At 49.7% G+C, this 16,859-nt stretch overlaps 1 protein-coding gene across 2 annotated transcripts in view; it reads left to right on the top strand.

Annotated features, from left to right (window-relative positions):
• The first annotated feature begins 366 nt into the window (after window positions 1–366).
• The window catches only part of KCNQ2 (potassium voltage-gated channel subfamily Q member 2), a 65,921-nt gene continuing 49,428 nt past the window's right edge, over window positions 367–16,859 (top strand). For both annotated transcript variants that reach the window (XM_069871905.1, XM_069871904.1), the window contains exon 1: window positions 367–669. In XM_069871905.1, coding sequence (XP_069728006.1) covers window positions 374–669 — 296 coding nt within the window. In that variant the 5' untranslated portion in view covers window positions 367–373. The remainder of the gene's footprint in view (window positions 670–16,859) is intronic.

Here is a 16,859-nt window from a genome sequence, read left to right as displayed (position 1 = left end):
CGAAGTGCTTGGAATTAGACGATGTTTAAGCTCCCAACTCAAACCATTCCACGTTTCTATCACCCTGATTTCCGGCGAAGAGCCTAGAACTCGGTTTTTCCTTTCGGGTGGCAAACCCGGCTCGTTTTTGGGAGGGGGTGGGTGATGCTGGAGTCGGAGCCCGAGGCAGGGCGGGGGTTAAGGGGGCGGGCGGCGGGCGGGGCGCTGGGGGAGCCGATTGCAGCGGCTCCTGCGGCTTCGCCAGCGCCGGGCGCGGAGCCGCCGCGGGGAGAGAGCGGGTGGAGCCCCCCGCCGCCCCCAGACCCCCTCATCCCTCCCTCCCTTCCCCCCACATCCCCAACCCCCCCCATCCCCCGCCCCGGGCACCACCACCATGGTGCAGAAATCCCGCAACGGAGGTGTCTACCCGGGGCCAGCGGCGGAGAAGAAGCTGAAGGTGGGATTCGTGGGGCTGGACCCGGGAGCCCCGGACTCCAGCCGGGACGGGGCGCTCCTCATCGCCGGCTCCGAGAGCACCAAGAGGGGCAGCATCCTCAGCAAACCCCGCTCGGGGGTCTCGGGCAGCGGGAAGCCCCCGAAAAGGAATGCTTTTTACCGCAAGCTGCAGAATTTCCTCTACAATGTGCTGGAGAGACCGCGGGGCTGGGCTTTCATTTACCACGCATACGTGTGAGTAAAAAGGAGGGGGAGGGGGGGGGCAAACGTGATGGGAGAGACCCCCATGCACCCTCAGATGGGTCTGTCTTCCCGCACCCCCTCCATCCCAGCCTCCCCGCACCCAGCGGGTCCGGATCTGCATCCCTCCACCCACCCCCAGATGCCTGCTGGAGAGGAAGGATGCTCCAGCTGCAGAGGGGGTGCAGGGAGGGGATCCTGGGGGGATGCTGAGCCCCCCTCCATCCCCAGGAGCAGCGGAGCCCCGCTCTGTCCCCGGTGCGGGGTGGCACCGTGCCCAGGCACCCTGCACCGGGGACCTGGGGGGGCGATAGGGGAGCCCCCGCAGAGCCAGGGGGTGCGATGCGCCGAGTCCCTGTCCCCCCCCCCCCCACCCCGGCTGCGGGGGAAGGGGCTGCTCCTGCGGTCGGTGTGATGGATAGGGACTGCTCCTCCGTCTTGCTTGAAATCACCATAGCAATGCTGTGAGCAAAGGAACAAAAAAGCTCTGCTCAGGCACTGTCTCTCCTTCCCTCCTCCTCCTCCCCCCCCTTTTTTTCCCCCCCCCATCTCTAGCCCTCCTTCTCTCCTGGCCCCATCTTTGGCTGCTGCAAAGCCTGGAGGCTGGGGTTGGTTTTGGGGCTCTGCATTGGGTGCTGGAGGTCTGTCTTGTCTTGGAGATGTGTCTAGAAAGACACGCTAATCCGTGTCTGGGGCTTGGGCTGCACAGGGATGGAGCGGTAAACAAAGGAGCAGTCCCAGGGGGCTCCTTCCCCCTCTGCCACCCCTTTAGTTTGGCCCAAGATGCCCACCCCGACCCTGCGGGGTGCGGGGATGCCCGTGGCTGAGGGCACTGCTGCATAGGCAGCGCAGATGACTTCCCGTCGCTCACAGGATTGCAAAGGGAGGGTCAAGATAAATTGCTGTGTTACTGCAACTCCTTTCCCTCTGGGACTTTCCATGGTCCCACCAGGCTCTTCTGCAGGCCTGGGCTCAGGCTGAAGTGCTTGTTCCCTTGGTGCCGATGGTTATTTTTTTGTGTTTGTGTGTTTTTCATCATGGTTAGGGCCTCTGCCAGCCCTGCCAAGTGGAATTTGGGGGCCTTTTGTGGTTTTTCTCCCATCCTTTTGCTGTTACGCTATTCTCAGATAAGGTGCCTGGATGTGCTTTCTGGTCCTCAGCCATTTTGTATGTTGAGGCCTTCAAGGGAGGTGTTGCCGAGTCTGCTTGCAGAGTCGGTGGAAGGGGGAGCTTTGCCGTGCGCTACAGCGAGTTGGGGTCTTCCAGGGGAGCTCTTTTCCCTAGGGAAATGGGAAAGGAGAAGGGGGGAGCGTCTGTGAAGCTCAGTTGCACCAACCATGAGGAGTACGAAGCCCAACACTGGGAGCATCCTCCATGCTCAGGGCCGACCTCTGGAAGTTGTAGGTGGTTTGTGTCACCAAACCCTCCAGAACAGTGTGCAGGGGCTGAGCGTTCAAATCATGAGCTGTGTCAGCGCTGAGGATGGGGAGATGTTGTGTGCAATGTGCCCTGGATGCTATTAAATACAGGGGTGAGACCCCAGCTCGGGGCTAACATAGATGGGGCTGAAAGCCAAGTGGCAGGGGTAATCCTGAGCACGATGGCTTTATAAACATCTTTGTCTCTTCCCCTACTCTGTCTTAACTTCTGGCCTGTTTGGCTTTCTGTGGTGGTGTTTGCTTGGGCAGCCAGTAATCCTTGTGAAGCAGGAGCAGGGGCATTGATACCCTTCTTGTATCAGGATCCCAGACTGATCTCTTGACAGAGATCTCTTTCCCAAGAACTCCCCACACTCTCACCATGTCTCTGCAACCCCCCAGGTGTCTCCCCCCACCCAGCCCAAGCAGCTGCATTTCTGCAGGGCTTGTGATTCCACTTGTACCTGCTGTGATACCACATGGTGCCCTCTGATTAGAAACTGCTGGCCTGGGATGTGCCAAGACATGGGCAGCCTCCCTGGCTCACCCTGGGGCAGATGCCTGAGCAGCTGGGAGATGTAACCACTAGAAAACCATCCTCTGACCTGCACCCCTGTGCCCATTGGGAAATGGAGGCTGATTTCAGGGCTGAGGTGGTAATTGCACCAACGTCTGTGAAGCATCAGTGATATAATTAATTTTTTACAGTGTATCGGGAAGTTATATGGACTCCAGTCTTCTGAACTATCCCTATCATAGGCTTAGCCTTGACAGTCTGCTAATATATTATTTAAAGTGCTGAAAGGTATGGTAAGCATCATAAAAAGTCTCCAGGACAAGCCCATGTAGCAGTTATTGCTCAGTTTCCTGGGTGACCCTGGTGTGGCCCTTGCCACATCTGTATGAGCTGAATGAGGCAGGGAGGGGGTTTCCTAGGTTTCCGTAACTAGAAGTCCATAATCCAGACAGAATGGTCAGATAAAAAGCTTAACGGCTGCTTATTCAAAGATTTGAGAGGATGGGGACTGGCTCAAGGTCATAAAGTTTGTGTGGGGGAGCTGGAGCCACCCTCAATGCCTGATGGCTGATGCAGTGCCTTCACCATGCTATTTGGGACGTGCCATCTCCTGCCTCAAGCCCTGTTTTGTGCCAAAGCCTTGAGCACAAAAGCACTGTTAGCCTTCATCCCACAGGAGCAGGAGTCCTGAAGAAGACCGTGGATAGGGAAACCCCTCCTGCTGCCATCTCCAGCTGTGCACAACTCGTCCTTCTGCCCCGACCCCATCTGCCAGCACCCCTGTCCCTCTGCTCCCGCTGCTCACAGGGACTTTCTTGCATGAAGATTTAGAACCTCTTTCCAGTGTGAATGAATGTGACCATACAAGGTTGGGTTTTATCTTGTAGAGATGTGTATAGACCCAGCTGCATTGCTAAGTGTGGAGCTGCTCCGAGCTGCTGTGCTGCACCCAGATGCCAAGAGTCTTCCAGCTAGGAGGTGGTTTAGTAAATATGAGAGGTGCCTCTGAATAAATACCTCTGATGGATGCTTGTCTGCAGAAGCCCAGCTGCCAGGCTGGTGTTGCACCGGGAGATTGATGTGCTGCCTCGAGATGCCTGTGCAAGTTGCATTTATTTCCAATGCCCCATCCTAGATCTAATCCATCAGATTTCTTCCCTCGCATCTTCCTGTTGTAACTCATTCCCCTTTGCACCATTTCATGCTTAAACTAGGGAAATTCAAAGCAACTCCCAAGCCCCTCAGCCCCAGACCCTCTAGCGTGGTCTTATCTCAGATGTTGCCTCTGCAAAAGCTCTGCTTTATATTTGTGTTGTGATTTGTTTGTGTGCTTAATAGCTCTTCCTACACTGGCACGGCTGGGTGATCAGCTCATGAGAGCTGTGTTTACAGATATATATATATATATAACAGAAATTTTGTGCAGCCCCATGGACAGCTGAGCCTGGTGGGTCCCATTTTTGAGTGTGAACTCTGGCTCCTGGAGGTCTGAGCATCCCCTGTCTCCCATCTTCTCCCAGCATTTCTCTCACCATCTTTCTTTTCTATTTTTTCCTCCTTTTTTTTTTTTTTTTTGTAATAGAGCCTTAGCAATGCAGCACGTGGCCTCATTCTGTTCAAGGTTGAGCTGAAACTTGAAAAGTTGAGCTGTGTCTAAATAGCAGGCCAGACTTTTGGAGGGATGCAGCAGCACTTAGAATCGAGGCAGTTCTCTGCACAGGGAGGCATTTTGCTCCCCAAAATCTTCCATTTTATTTGTTTCAGTAATTTAAATTTTTTTTTTTCTTTTGGTCCTTTTACATTGTTTTTTGTAACCTGTCTTGTGCTCAGTGGTGTTGGTTTGAAGAGCTGTGATGCTTGAAGGTGGTTTTTGTTGCTACTTGCCATCTTATTTCAGGAGGGATTGCTGTGTTGTGTGCAAGGTACTTGCATTGGGCACCCCTGTAGCCTGATGTGTCCAAAGATACATTTGCTGGTCCTCTGGGTGAGCTGCTCCTCTTTGGCCCCTGAGCCGAAGAGGAGGGGGCTGGATTTGGTGCAGTAGCAAAAACACAGCCTCTATTCAAACTCTTTTAAAGCTGCGTGCTGAGGGCCAACGCAATTCTTGTTTCCTACTTTGAATTTACAACCTTAATGCGTCTTTTTAACTGTGTTAAAAATAGTTTGGGTGCATTTTTTTATCCGCATACTCTGCACCATACATTCAGTTAATTAAGCAAGTGCATGGACTTAAATTATAACAAGGAAGAACCTTTCCTCCTTGTTTAATTCTGTTAAAATTTCCTTGTGCCATCCCCATCCCATTTGTTCTTCCCATTTAACCCAGCCAGAAGACACCTCTCTCCAGAAAGTCTCCTCTCTGCACTGCCTGTGTCCTAGCACGGCCACGGCTGGCGTGGTGAGGGGATGGAGAGTTGATGCAATTGCTTCCCTGATAGTCCAGGGTTTATAAGTGCAGAGATGGCCTCTTTTCTGACTCTTACATACTGATGGAAACATGGTTATTTAATATAGAACTATTCCCACATAATCTTTTGCATCAGATTAAATGACTCTAGGAGTCCTCAGCCATTTTTCCGCTGCCTGGCTTGAATTTTTTGGCAGCTCTCATGTTTTGTTTTGTTTTCCACTTACATTTTTTTATACTGATTTTATAGCATTTGATAATTAGGGGCAAATTTAGCTTGATAGTCTCATTTATCCATCCCCAAGTACCACGGGGTGGTGATTCATGGCAAACCCTCAGCTGCAGGTATGGATATTGATAGCAGGTATGATGCTACCCAACTCAGCCTATCCACCAGTGACATACTGGGACCTCTTGGGTTCTCCTTCCAAACTCCTAGTTAAGTCTGTGGGATGAGAGGGCCAATATGGATCTCCCACATGTGCTGAGTTTAATGAAGGTGATGGGCTTTGATGTCTAGTGATGATGCCCTCAGTCGCATGGTTGTGTCTGCCCTGGGGACCAGGGAGGCATCCATGGTGTGATGCCTCACGAGCTCCTCTCCAGCTGCTTAGTCAGAGCTTGGTGGGAGCAACCTGATTTCAGTCGCTTTAATGTGTCACGTTCCAGTCATCACATTCACCCCACACTGACATTAAGGGAAATGAAAAACAAGCCGATCCTCCGGATGACCTCCTTTTTGTGCTGCAACACACCTCAACCAGATGGATCTTCCTACAGCTCAATTTTGTATAAGAAGGAATAACCCAAAAACCAAGCCCCACATCCTACGCTAAAGGGAAGATGGGCATTGTTTGAAGAGATGCAGTTTGCAAAAATCAGATTTCTTGGTTGGTTTTTTAAAATTTTTTTTGCCTTGCAGCAGAGGGAGGGGCCATTTGCAGGGTGAGACGCACATGAGAGTTTGGTGGGGCAGGGTGAGCGAGGTGGAGGGTTTGCCTGTCAGGCATCAGTGGGGTTTACAAGGATAAAAGCACATGAATTTGGTATTGGGCTTCTGGGGTTTAAGCAGCAAACACTTAGCCCTGCATAATCCCTTTTAAGGTAGCCTGAACGCTTAACTGGTTTCTTAGTCAGTTCTTGAGGGACGAATTCCTCTTTAAATTGTGGTAGCAGGGAGATGTCAGTCCCTTTTCTTGCTATGTAATCTCCTGTAGACACAGCAGAGCTGGGAAAGATGGAGAGTGGTTCCTACAAAGGATTAAACTTTGTCTAGGACATGCATCTTAGGCAAACATGAGCCTGTCCTTGTTGGTGTGAAATGTTCCCAGTTACAGTGAAAGAGGGGAGATTTAGATGAGATCTTAGGAAGAAATATTTTCCTGTCAAGCTGGAGAGGCCCTGGCCCAGGTTGCCCAGAGCAGTGGTGGCTGCCCCATCCCTGGAGGGGTTCAAGGCCAGGCTGGGTGGGGCTTGGAGCAACTGGATCCTGTAGGAGGTGTCCCTGCTGTGGCAGGGGTGGAACTGGATGGGCTCTGAGGTCTATTCCAACCCAACCCAAACCATTCTATGATTCCACAATTCCCAATGTGTCACAGAGAGAGGAGGTCTCCAGTGCAGAGACAGCTGTTGCTATAGGATAATGCAATGGCTTTTAGCCCCCTATAGTCAAAAAAACTACTCCATTTGCCTCAGGTTGTACAATGTCCAGATGTTGCAGATAGGGTGGGCTTTCACTTGAGATTTGGTGATGCTCAGATACCTGCTGGGTTCCTCACAGAAATCCCATAGGAGCACTAATGCAGATCTTAGGTGGGCAGGTCTGCCTTCTGGAGATGCCAGTTGATGACAGAGGGAGCCTAAGTTCCCTTGCGTACTTTTGTTAAAAGTTGGCTGGATGAGTCCAGACAATGGGGAGAGAAGACAGAGCCTGACACACTTTTGAACTGAAGACTGGAGTGAGTTGAGGCATCTCCAACCTCCTGCCACAGCCTGTAGGAGCTGGGATGTTTAGAGCCAGAACCTGCCGGGTAAGGTCAACGTGAGAGGTGAGCCTTATCCACATTGAAATGGGATGACCAGGATCTGAGATGATCCATGTTCTCTCAGCCACATTTGAGAAGCAGTTTTGAGAAAGGAACCTTTATAGCAAACCCCGATCAACTCTTGCAGACCTGCAACCCAAGACCCAGGGGAAATCAGCAGGCAATCAAGCCTTATTCATACTGATTACAGTTCCTAAGCGGCTACAGTTGCATTGAGGCTCTCAGAAGGTAGTGCCTGGTGGTCAGTCTTCATTCACAGATCCTTCTTTTTTAATGCCTCCCCAGGAGAGTAGGACAGGCAAGGTCAAAGGAAACGTCTGCTCCTGCTTGGCTTAGGAGGCAACTGCTCTTCATCTGAGGATCCTGGCAGTACATTGTGGCTGGCACTTAGTCTCTTCTGGACAAAGATTGAAAAAGGCAGAGTCTTTTTGCCTTCCGGAGGGTCTTTCCCAGGGATTCACAAATGCCTGATTTGTAAACAAACCCTGATCTGCCTGGAAGTCCTACTTTCTCGTTTAGAGCTCTGCCAGCCTGAGGAGGTGACAGTGTCAAAGCAAAATACAGCTGGGGCGATAGCTGAGCTGCTGTCGCACACCGCAGTGGATGAATGCAGTGGGACAGGCAATCCTAATGCAGCTTCCCCAGATATGCTGTCACTCTCTATAAAGTTATGATGCCCAGGAAAAAGAAAAGCTAGCAGAGATCCTGACTCAAAGGTGACTCACGTACGTCGCCCTCTCTGGAGTGAATGGAGTAGCTTGTGTCTAGGTACCTGCTGTGTGCGTTTGTTGCAACTTTGGTTTGATATGGTTGAAAAAAATGAATATGTGGTTCAAAAAGAGAAACTTCAGTCAAATAATACTTAAAATGAATACCAAGGGGAAAGCAATTCTCTATTAATATTACAGCAGCGTGGATGTACCCCTAATGGAAAGAGAAGTCTACGAGCTTCTGTGGTGCACATTGAGGCAAAAAAGATTCGGTCCCTGCTGTAAGGACTTATTGCATTGAACAAACAAGAGAGATGAAAGGCGTAAAGTAGTTGTTTGGCTTCTTATTTGCTTTGGAATTGGTGGGTTGGTTTCCAGTGTGCCCCTTGGGTTTGCAAAAGAAAGTGCGGATTGGCTTTGGCAAAAGCAGACTTTTGGAGACACGGGCCATCCTATCTTAGTAGGAAATCCCGTAGTCCGAGGACCTTAGCAGAATTAACTTTATGTTGAGAGGATGGAAGCAGAGTATGGCGTTCAGTTCTGGAGTTCTCAGCATAGGAAGGACATGATGCTGCTGGAGTGAGTCCAGAGGAGGCCACGGAGAGGATTGATCCGAGGGCTGGAGAACCTCCTATACAAGGACAGGCTGAGAGAGGTGGGGTTGTTCATCCTGGAGAAGAGGAGGCTCCAGGGAGACCTTAGAGTAGCTTCCAGTATGGAAAGGGGCTTCAGGAAAGCTGGGGAGGGGCTCTTGATCAGAGAGGGGTAGGGATAGGATGAGGGGGAACGGTTCTCAGCTGAAAGAGAGGAGATTGGGATGAGATCTTAGGAAGAAATGTTTTCCTGTGAGGGAGAGGAGGCCGTTGCCCAGAGCAGTGGTGGCTGCCCCATCCCTAGAGGTGTTCAAGGCCAGGTTGGATGGGGCTTGGAGTCCCTGATCCAGTGGGACTGGATGGGCTTTGAGGTCCCTTCCAACCATTCTATGCTTCTCTGAAGGCATATTCTTCCTTGGGATGTGGATCACCCATAAACAGCAGCAGTTTGCTGTGATCTTGCTCTTCATTAGAAATGCAGCGCCTAGAGGGCTGTGAATTGGGCTTACCCGCTTTCTCGCTGTTCAAGTGTTACATGTGGCAGCAAAATGACAGTACTGGGAATTTTTTTTTCTTCTGCATGTTTATGGGGTTTTGCACAACTCAGAGTCTCAAAGCGAACATTAATTGAGTTTATGCTTGCTCAGAGGTTCATTACCTGATCTGAAGAACGTAATAACGTATGTAAGAGCACTCCTTTCACTCAAGAGGAGAGCAGAGGAGTTAAATATAAATATCTAATAAATTAAAGCTGGACAAAAAGGGAGTGAGGCCGTGTTGCCTCCTGCCTCTTCAAGCCATATGGTGGTTAAGCCTGAATGCTTCCACGAGAGGCAGTGAAAAGCAAAATCTCTCCGTAGTACCAGGGTCTACTCATTGCTCTTGAAACAGGAAGGCTGCTTGAAGGGCTCAGGCTGGTGGAACCATTGGTTTCCATTAGAACCCTGGTTTAATAATGTAGTTATTCATCCTTCCTCTTCTTCTCTGTCTGATAAGGCTGGGAATGCCATGTCTTGTCCAGTTAACATCTCGCTGGGCCTTCCTCTAAATTTCCTGGAGTTTATTAGCAATGATTTTTGCTTTAAGGACTAGTGAGACTCCTGAGTCATCGCCTCAGGCAGGGAGCTATTTATTTCAGTGTGTGTGTGTTACACTCCCTGGGAGTGGGTGTCTCTCTTCCGCTTTTGGATCCTGCCCTGACTCTCTATAAAGACTCCAGGCTTGAATAAGCAGCAAAACCAGCCCTCAAACTGGTCCCATCGTTTGGAAGCTTCATGCTGCTGATCCCAGCTCTCCTGGCTGAAGGAGCATGGCTGTTTGGAGCATGGGTAGGAGTTTGCATGAGATGTTTGTCCATCTCGGGGTTGCATAGCTGCTAGGACTGCTCGTAGGGACACGGCGTTCTGTGTGCCCGTGACTAGGAGGAAATCTTGCTCTGCCGTGGCTCATGATCAAGGGGAAACGTGATTTGTACCTCCTTTTCTCCCTTGAGGTTGATTTGCTGATACTGTTGGGTTTTCGATTGGTGGGATTTTTCTTCCTTAGGAAGAGATATTTCTGAGCGGGTTTAATTTTCCATTGATATCACAGCAGGGACTAGAGGTGCCATGGGCTAATGCAGATGGACTCCTCTGAGACATTGCCAGTGCCAGGTCTGGAGGAATTTCATTGTGTCATTCCTCCTGGGGTAGCCCTTTTCAGATACATCCCGTGCTTGATGGCTGTGCAGAAAGCTGCCTTGCTGCTTGTGAGTTTAGGAATTTGGGGGTGCAAGGAGAGTCCCTCACGTAACAGCTCTCTGGGGAGCTGCAAAGGAGCCGGCATGCCGATGGCAATGCTCATCCAAAAGCTGCCTTCACACCCAATTAAGCATCACCCTGAGCCAGAGGGACAAGTCTTCATGTCATTATGTCTTGAAATAAATTGCTGGCACTTCATGAGGGCTCTGTCTCCACAGCCTGAGGGACCAATGCATTTAATCCGTATCAGCAATAAAGAAACTTTGTTAGCGTGACCTCATGGCTCGGTCCTTGTGGCTACTGGATGCACATCACTGTGGTTGTCTTTTTCTTAGTCCTGGCTGTTCCTGTAGGGAAAGAAAAAGACCTAGAGGAAAGGAGAATTTCCTGAGTTCTTTGCAATTTGCCTGGAATGACATGCAGTCATGGAAGTTTGCACTGAATTTTTCTTCTTTTCCATGTTTTTTGCTTTAACGCCTAGATGTTTTTAATGCTATTCTTATTTAGCGGCTTCTCTCTTACCATAACTCTTAATGAGCAGTAGAAAGAATGTCTGCATTGACCTTTTGTTGCTGATGATGTTTTTTTTTCTGCAACAGATATTAGTTATAATTTGAAGCCTTTTCTGAGTGGCCCCTCCAGGTCCTGAGCCTGCACTCCTTCTGATGTGTGTTTGTGGGTGGTGGAAAAATCTCAAGTCGTGCTCAGTGGCACAGAGCAAGCTGCTGAGGCTTAGCCTGTGTGAAATTTACTGATTCAATGTAGGTCTGAACTTGGCTTGAAGTTGGCAGTGGATTAACCCACCTTAGTATGCGGGGGAATGATTTTAGGTCACGAATACATGGAAAGGTGATGGAAGATCCTGAATAGGCAAGTGAATGGGACTCTAAAGATGTCTCTGTCCTGCTATTTTTACTGGGAGATGGGGATGTAGACATTTACAAGTAGGTGAGATGTATCCCAACCTTGAGTCTCACCGTGTGCTTGGGAAATAGCCAAATGTGGAAGACCTGCTGGTAGACAGGACTTGACGTTACCTGGGTTTGACCCATCCATACGCAAGAACTTGGGCACCTGGGGAGCACTTATATTGAATTTGCTATTTTGGCTGGCCCTTGTGACAAACACTCTGCAAGGCAAATAAGCTGCTGTGCAGGTGTGTGCTTGGTGTAGAGCACCTGCCCAAGTCCCAGCTCCCTGCAGAGAAACAGGCTGATCCTCCAAAACAAGTTCCAGTCCCACCTAGCCTTGCTCTTCTGGCCCTTCTCCACGTGGGAACAGATGGCTATTAAAAACCCCAGAGAAATTCATTAAGCTAATTGATTGCCAGCCCCCATCTGTGCCTGGGGAGGCCCATCTACCCTGCAGCTGCATCCCTGTGGGACACGAGTCAGGGACAGCGGCCAGAGCTAAGCGTGGCCCTGCGATGGCATTCCCGGCGGGCTGGTGGGATGTGCATCCATGTGAGCCACACAGAGGCTGGTGGAGCAACCCAGGGAGGCAGCACAGACCTTGATGGGGTGGCTTACTTATTTTTCCTTTGCTAAAAGTGCAGCAGAAATTAAATGAAGATTAATTAAACCATTTTTTTCTGTCTTCTGCTTCCTCTTGCTCTTTGCTGTTTCTAGGGAAGACTGAAAGAAATGTGCTAGAGAGGAAGGTGTACTCTGAGCATGCTTTCATGAATGCAGCAATACGGCCCCCGTGGGACTGCAGGGAAAGGCCCTGTAATTACAGGGAATGTCCTGTGAGGCTGGGTTACACAACCAGGATGGAGCACGCTGCTCCTGCTTTAGTTTAGTAGCAGGCTGATGATGCTGTAACTCAAAATACTACCTGGCTATTATCCATTCATTGCTTTTTATCACTGTCGGTGTCCTCAACACACAGCACAGACCACTCGCGAGGCTCAGAGCCAAGAAGGAGATAGGAAGGAGCGTGCAGGATCATAAAAGGGCCGTCTGATATTTACAGTGCCTGGTGACATAATTCCCAGACAGCCCGAGCATATCTTGGCGCCGGCTGATGAGTCGCCAGGGAGATCTTGCTATGATGCCACCAAGTGAAGGTGACTCCTTCTCGGTTCTGGCAGGAGCAGGATGCCCTGATGAAGAAGTCGTGCTGCGGCATCCGCTCGTAGGCTCTGCGCTGGCTGCTGCCACTCGGGTTAAAATCCAAGTTAGCCACTGGGAAGGGGATTTAAGACTGTAGCAAGTGCCTCAAAATGTTGTGTAGGGCAGGACTAGCACCTTGGCTGCGATGCTGGGCATGCCCTGGTGTCATGTGCTGGAGGATGTCGCTCTTGCGTGCTCCCAGGTGGTTTTGTGCTGTCGTTTAAGATGCTGTTGTTGGCTCTGGTCCATGCGAGCCTTGATTACTGGTGTGCTTTGCAGTGCTTTTTGTGCCAAGCTTTCTTCTACTCTAGGATTTATTGGTTGCTGAGGGCTATGGCCATGTCTTGAGCTATGTGTGGGTTTCACGTCAGCTGTGCTCTTGCGTGGAAATCCTTATCCCCATTTCCCAAACTGGGAGCTGAGGTATGGAGGAATCCAGTGACATGGTTTGCTTGCAGCGCAACCCAGCATCCCTGCTCCTCGTGCTGTTAATCCATCCTCTCCCTCCTCCAGCATCAATAACCGTTTCCCATACAGACAGAGAGACTTTAGGATGTGCACTTGTCCTGTTAGACAAGCGTAACAGAGATCAGAAACAAAGGTTGTTAGAGCACAGCTACTTATCAGAACAGAAAATACTCTGGTTCTGTACTTTAAACAGTTGGCTTCATCTGCTTTTGGGATTTACAATAAATGACAAGAGTTTAAAAAAAAAAGGCAAAAAATGTCACAAGAGGCTGAGGTTGGATGTAAACACAGAGAAGTAGCATCTTTGCAAGAGAATGTCCTGTGTTCTGTCCCAGTACCCATGTGGTTGTTTGTCTGTATCTTCTATCTAGAGCAAAATCACATGCAAATTCATTAGCATTAATAGGCTGGCGACTGTTGGCTGCCGTGAATTCCATGATGCTGGGTTACAGATCACCCTCTGTAGGTGCCCCTCCCCATTGCCCTCTGCTCCAGCAGCTGGCAGAGACCTCAGCAAACTGACCTGACCATGTTTCTGAGCCACGACCATTTGGCTTGGAGGGAGCAACACGAAGATGTGGATGTGGAGGAGGAGAGCTGGGGCCAGGGGCAGGCTCCAGCCCGCTGTTGAGCTCGGGGATGGGTTTATTGTTGTTTCTGGGAGCCTGAAGCCCTGGCTGCAGTTTGCTGTGATTTCCAAAGTCAGATTGTTGCTCACTGCTTGTAAGGAATCAAGGGGTGCCTGCTGCTTTGCAAAAGGCTGCATTTCAGCAGCAGTAACCCAGGCTGTGGTCCTGCTTTGGTTATTATCTTGCTCTAGAAGTGTCTTGCCTCACAGCTGGATGCATCCATGCCCAGCCACACACCTACAGCATCCCTGAGTGGGGCTGCTTGACATGAGCTGGGCAGGCAATCCTGTTTTTTTTTTTTTCCCCAGGGAATAAACTATGGAAAATGGCTTGAGAGCAAGCTGGAAATTGGAAGCAGTCTCACTGCTGTCAGGCTGGTTCTGATTTCCCCAGACCCAGTGGAGAGGCACCATCCCCTTCTCATGCTCCTCAGTTAAGCTGCGACAGCTTTTTTAGGCAGCAGCAAGGCATGATGCTGTGGGGTTGGGGAAGCTGCCAGGGGACTTGGATTGTGCCTGAGAAAAGGGGGTTAAAACCAGGTTTTTGTGAGCCTTTGCCTGCCATTTTAACGGGAAGGATGTTTCCCTGGCAACGAGATGGATGCTTCCCAGCAGAGCATATGGCTCCCATCGACTTTGATTTACCGGCGTGTTGAAATGGCAGCTAGATAATCTCTCTTCAGCTTTAATGTGTCCATGCCCTGTATCCTTGTTACTTGTGAGCTTTAAAAGACTGTGGGTCCAATACCTGTGGTTCTGGCCTTGCTCCCAGCCCATCCCAAGGCTGGAGCTGGTAGGGTCCCATGTCAGAGCTGAGTCTGGGGACCTTAACCCAGAGGGACCCGAGCATCACTCGGAGCAAGGAGCTGCAAGGTGAGGAGGAGAACCTCCCCTGCCTCTGCTGCCTTTCAGCAGCCAGCCAGCTCCTCCTCCTTGGAGTATATATTCCATAGCCCTCTCTTCCTATTCTCCTCCCTGCTTCAAATAATTTTTAGATGTTTTCCACCTTTTACCACACTATCATCTGCCTCCTGCAGCTTGCTATTTATTGTTGTGTTTACTGGCACAAGGATATAAGAAGGAACAAACCTGTCATTTGCTGAGTGGGGGAGCTTGGGGAAGCTGGTTTCTGCGAGCTCGTGGACCTCCTGGGCTTGCTGGCATGTGCTGGCCCCACCGAGCTCACACAGCAACCTCCTACAAGGGGCAAACCCACGGTTCTCTCCTCATTGCCAAAGAATGGAGAGCCAGTGATGGGCAGAAAATTGGATGAAAATTAGCCAATAGGTCCAAATATTAGATGGGGCCAAATCTGGCTTCAGCTCAGGGGAACTTTACTGCCGTAGAAGGGAGATTTGTGTTAAAGGACTTTGAATTCAGAGTTGCAGTTTCAGGAAGACCCAAAATTAGCGGTGAAGTTAAATGGAGCCTGACTGGCAGCTGTTGTGATGCTCTCCCCTCCCTGCGGCATAGGTGGCTGTTTCAGCAAATTTTTAGGGCTAAAGGGCGCTGCCTTTTTAAGCCTGAGCTCTCTGGAGATCTGGGTTTGTTTTGCATCCCTTTGCCCTGGGCAGCTCCTCTGGGTCTGATGGCCGAGGCATCGCTCCTGGCAGAAATGTTCCCATCCTGATGGGAGCAGCTTCACGGAGAGGAAAAAGCACCAGGGCTGCATTCTGCCACCTTTGCCATGGAGGAGCATGTGGCCCTAATGATGTGGGGAAGGGACGCAGAGCTCTAAAACCAGCCGTTGGCCTTTTCTTTCTTTTTGCTGGACATTTCCCTGTGTTTTCCTGCATGCCAAACTCAGGTGCTTCTCAGCATCACAAGGTTTAGACCCTAAACTGGACTCGCTGTCGTGACAGTTCAGCCTCCTTGGCTGTCAGGGGGTTAGTCTCAGTTTGCATTGGTGTGTGTGGAGGAGACCTGCAGAGAAGGAATGGGATCCTGCTGACTGCAGAGCTCCTGTTATTCCTCTGGGTCTGTTTCTCACCCAGCTTGAGGGTCATTGTCGTGTGGGGGCTAAAATCAAAAGGCTGTGAATCAGCTTTCCTGCTTCTGGGCTGTGCTCCTTCCTGGTCGTTAGCTGGTACAAGAGAAGGTGATTTTACCATCTGTTTTATTTTACAACTCTAAGACATTTTATACAGGCAGTTTGCAAATACTTCTTTTTTTTTTTTTTTTTTCCTGAAGACTCAGTTAATTAAATAAACTGATGAGCAAATGAAATTAGCAGTGCTTTGGTAATGCTTGCATTTTATGCTTTGGTGTTATCCATCAGTCTCTGGCTGCAAGAAGCTGTGTTCTTGTCATCTTATTTTTGAGGCACAAAGACGTGGATGGACCCAAAATCTTGGCCGTCCTTCTTTGCTGTTAGCTGGGAGGCAGCCTGGGAGCACAACTCTGCGCTCCTGCCTTTACAGAAGTATAAATCGTGGGCTTGAGGCATGGGGAAGGTAAGATTTAAGTCAGGCTAAGGATTTTGAGCCCTTTAATTGCCTACTGTGGCTCTGAGATTGTTCATGTGGCTGTTGGGAACCACCAAGCCTCTGTTTTGGCAGCTCCCTGCAGATATTCTCATCTTTTAAAGATGCTGTAATTCTTGGTGCTCTATAACCAGTGCAAACTCAGAGATGGGGAGCAAAGCTAAGGGAGTTCAGCAAGACAGAGTTTGTCCTTCGCAGGCAGGAAACCTCGGCCTGCAGCTGAATCGCTGATTCTGGGACAGACCTTTGAAAAACCAGCTACTATTCCTGTCTGCAGCAGGAACCAGCCCTGCACATTTTGAAACGATCTTCCTATCTGCAATTAGACCAGAGCCTATTTTTGTATATCCCATTCCCTGGAGGGATGTTTAGATGAGATGCAGCATTACATTTTACAGGGACATCTTGCTTTTAACCCACTTTTAGAGCTCAGTTAAGTCAGGTCAAGTGACTTGTCCAGGTCAGGGAAAGGAGCTTGAGCTCAGCAAGAGGTTTTTTTTATTTCTGGATGTTCCAACCACGCAGCAAAGCCCTTGGCTTCTTAAATCAATTTATTCTTTTTTCTGAGGTGTTGCAGAAAAGCAGGGCTTTGCCCTTAAGGAACGGAAATAACTTCATCTTCATACACAGATAAAGGTTAGATTAGGAAGGCTTGTATTCCTGTACTCGCAAATAATGATTTTTCAGAGGCAGGGAGGAAGGAGAAACTCTTTAAGGGGAATACCCTGTGGGATGAAACAGCGGCAGCGCTCAGATTTCAATCTGAATAATACGGGTATTGCATGAGACAGCAACTTTCCCTCACATTAAAATCAATGAACGTGCTCTGAGTAAATGCCTGCACAGACATTTTAAGAATTACTTAGATGTCCAATATTTTATACTCTTAATTGACCTTTCAGTGCACTGTAATTGCACCGTTGTCTTCAGGGTTCTGTCCCGTGAGCTGTTTCTGCAGCTGCGTGAAGATGTTTCTCCCCACCGAGTTTTTATAATAAACCCCCCAGTGCTGAATCGCAGCAGCGAGGGGCGATTCTGGCAGGTGCTGGGGCTTCATTAATG

The sequence above is a fragment of the Phaenicophaeus curvirostris genome, chromosome 18, assembly GCF_032191515.1.
Source record: "Phaenicophaeus curvirostris isolate KB17595 chromosome 18, BPBGC_Pcur_1.0, whole genome shotgun sequence".
Taxonomy (NCBI): Eukaryota; Metazoa; Chordata; class Aves; order Cuculiformes; family Cuculidae; genus Phaenicophaeus; species Phaenicophaeus curvirostris.
Note: the sequence above shows the minus strand (reverse complement) of the source record. Positions and strands in the feature narration are given on the sequence as shown.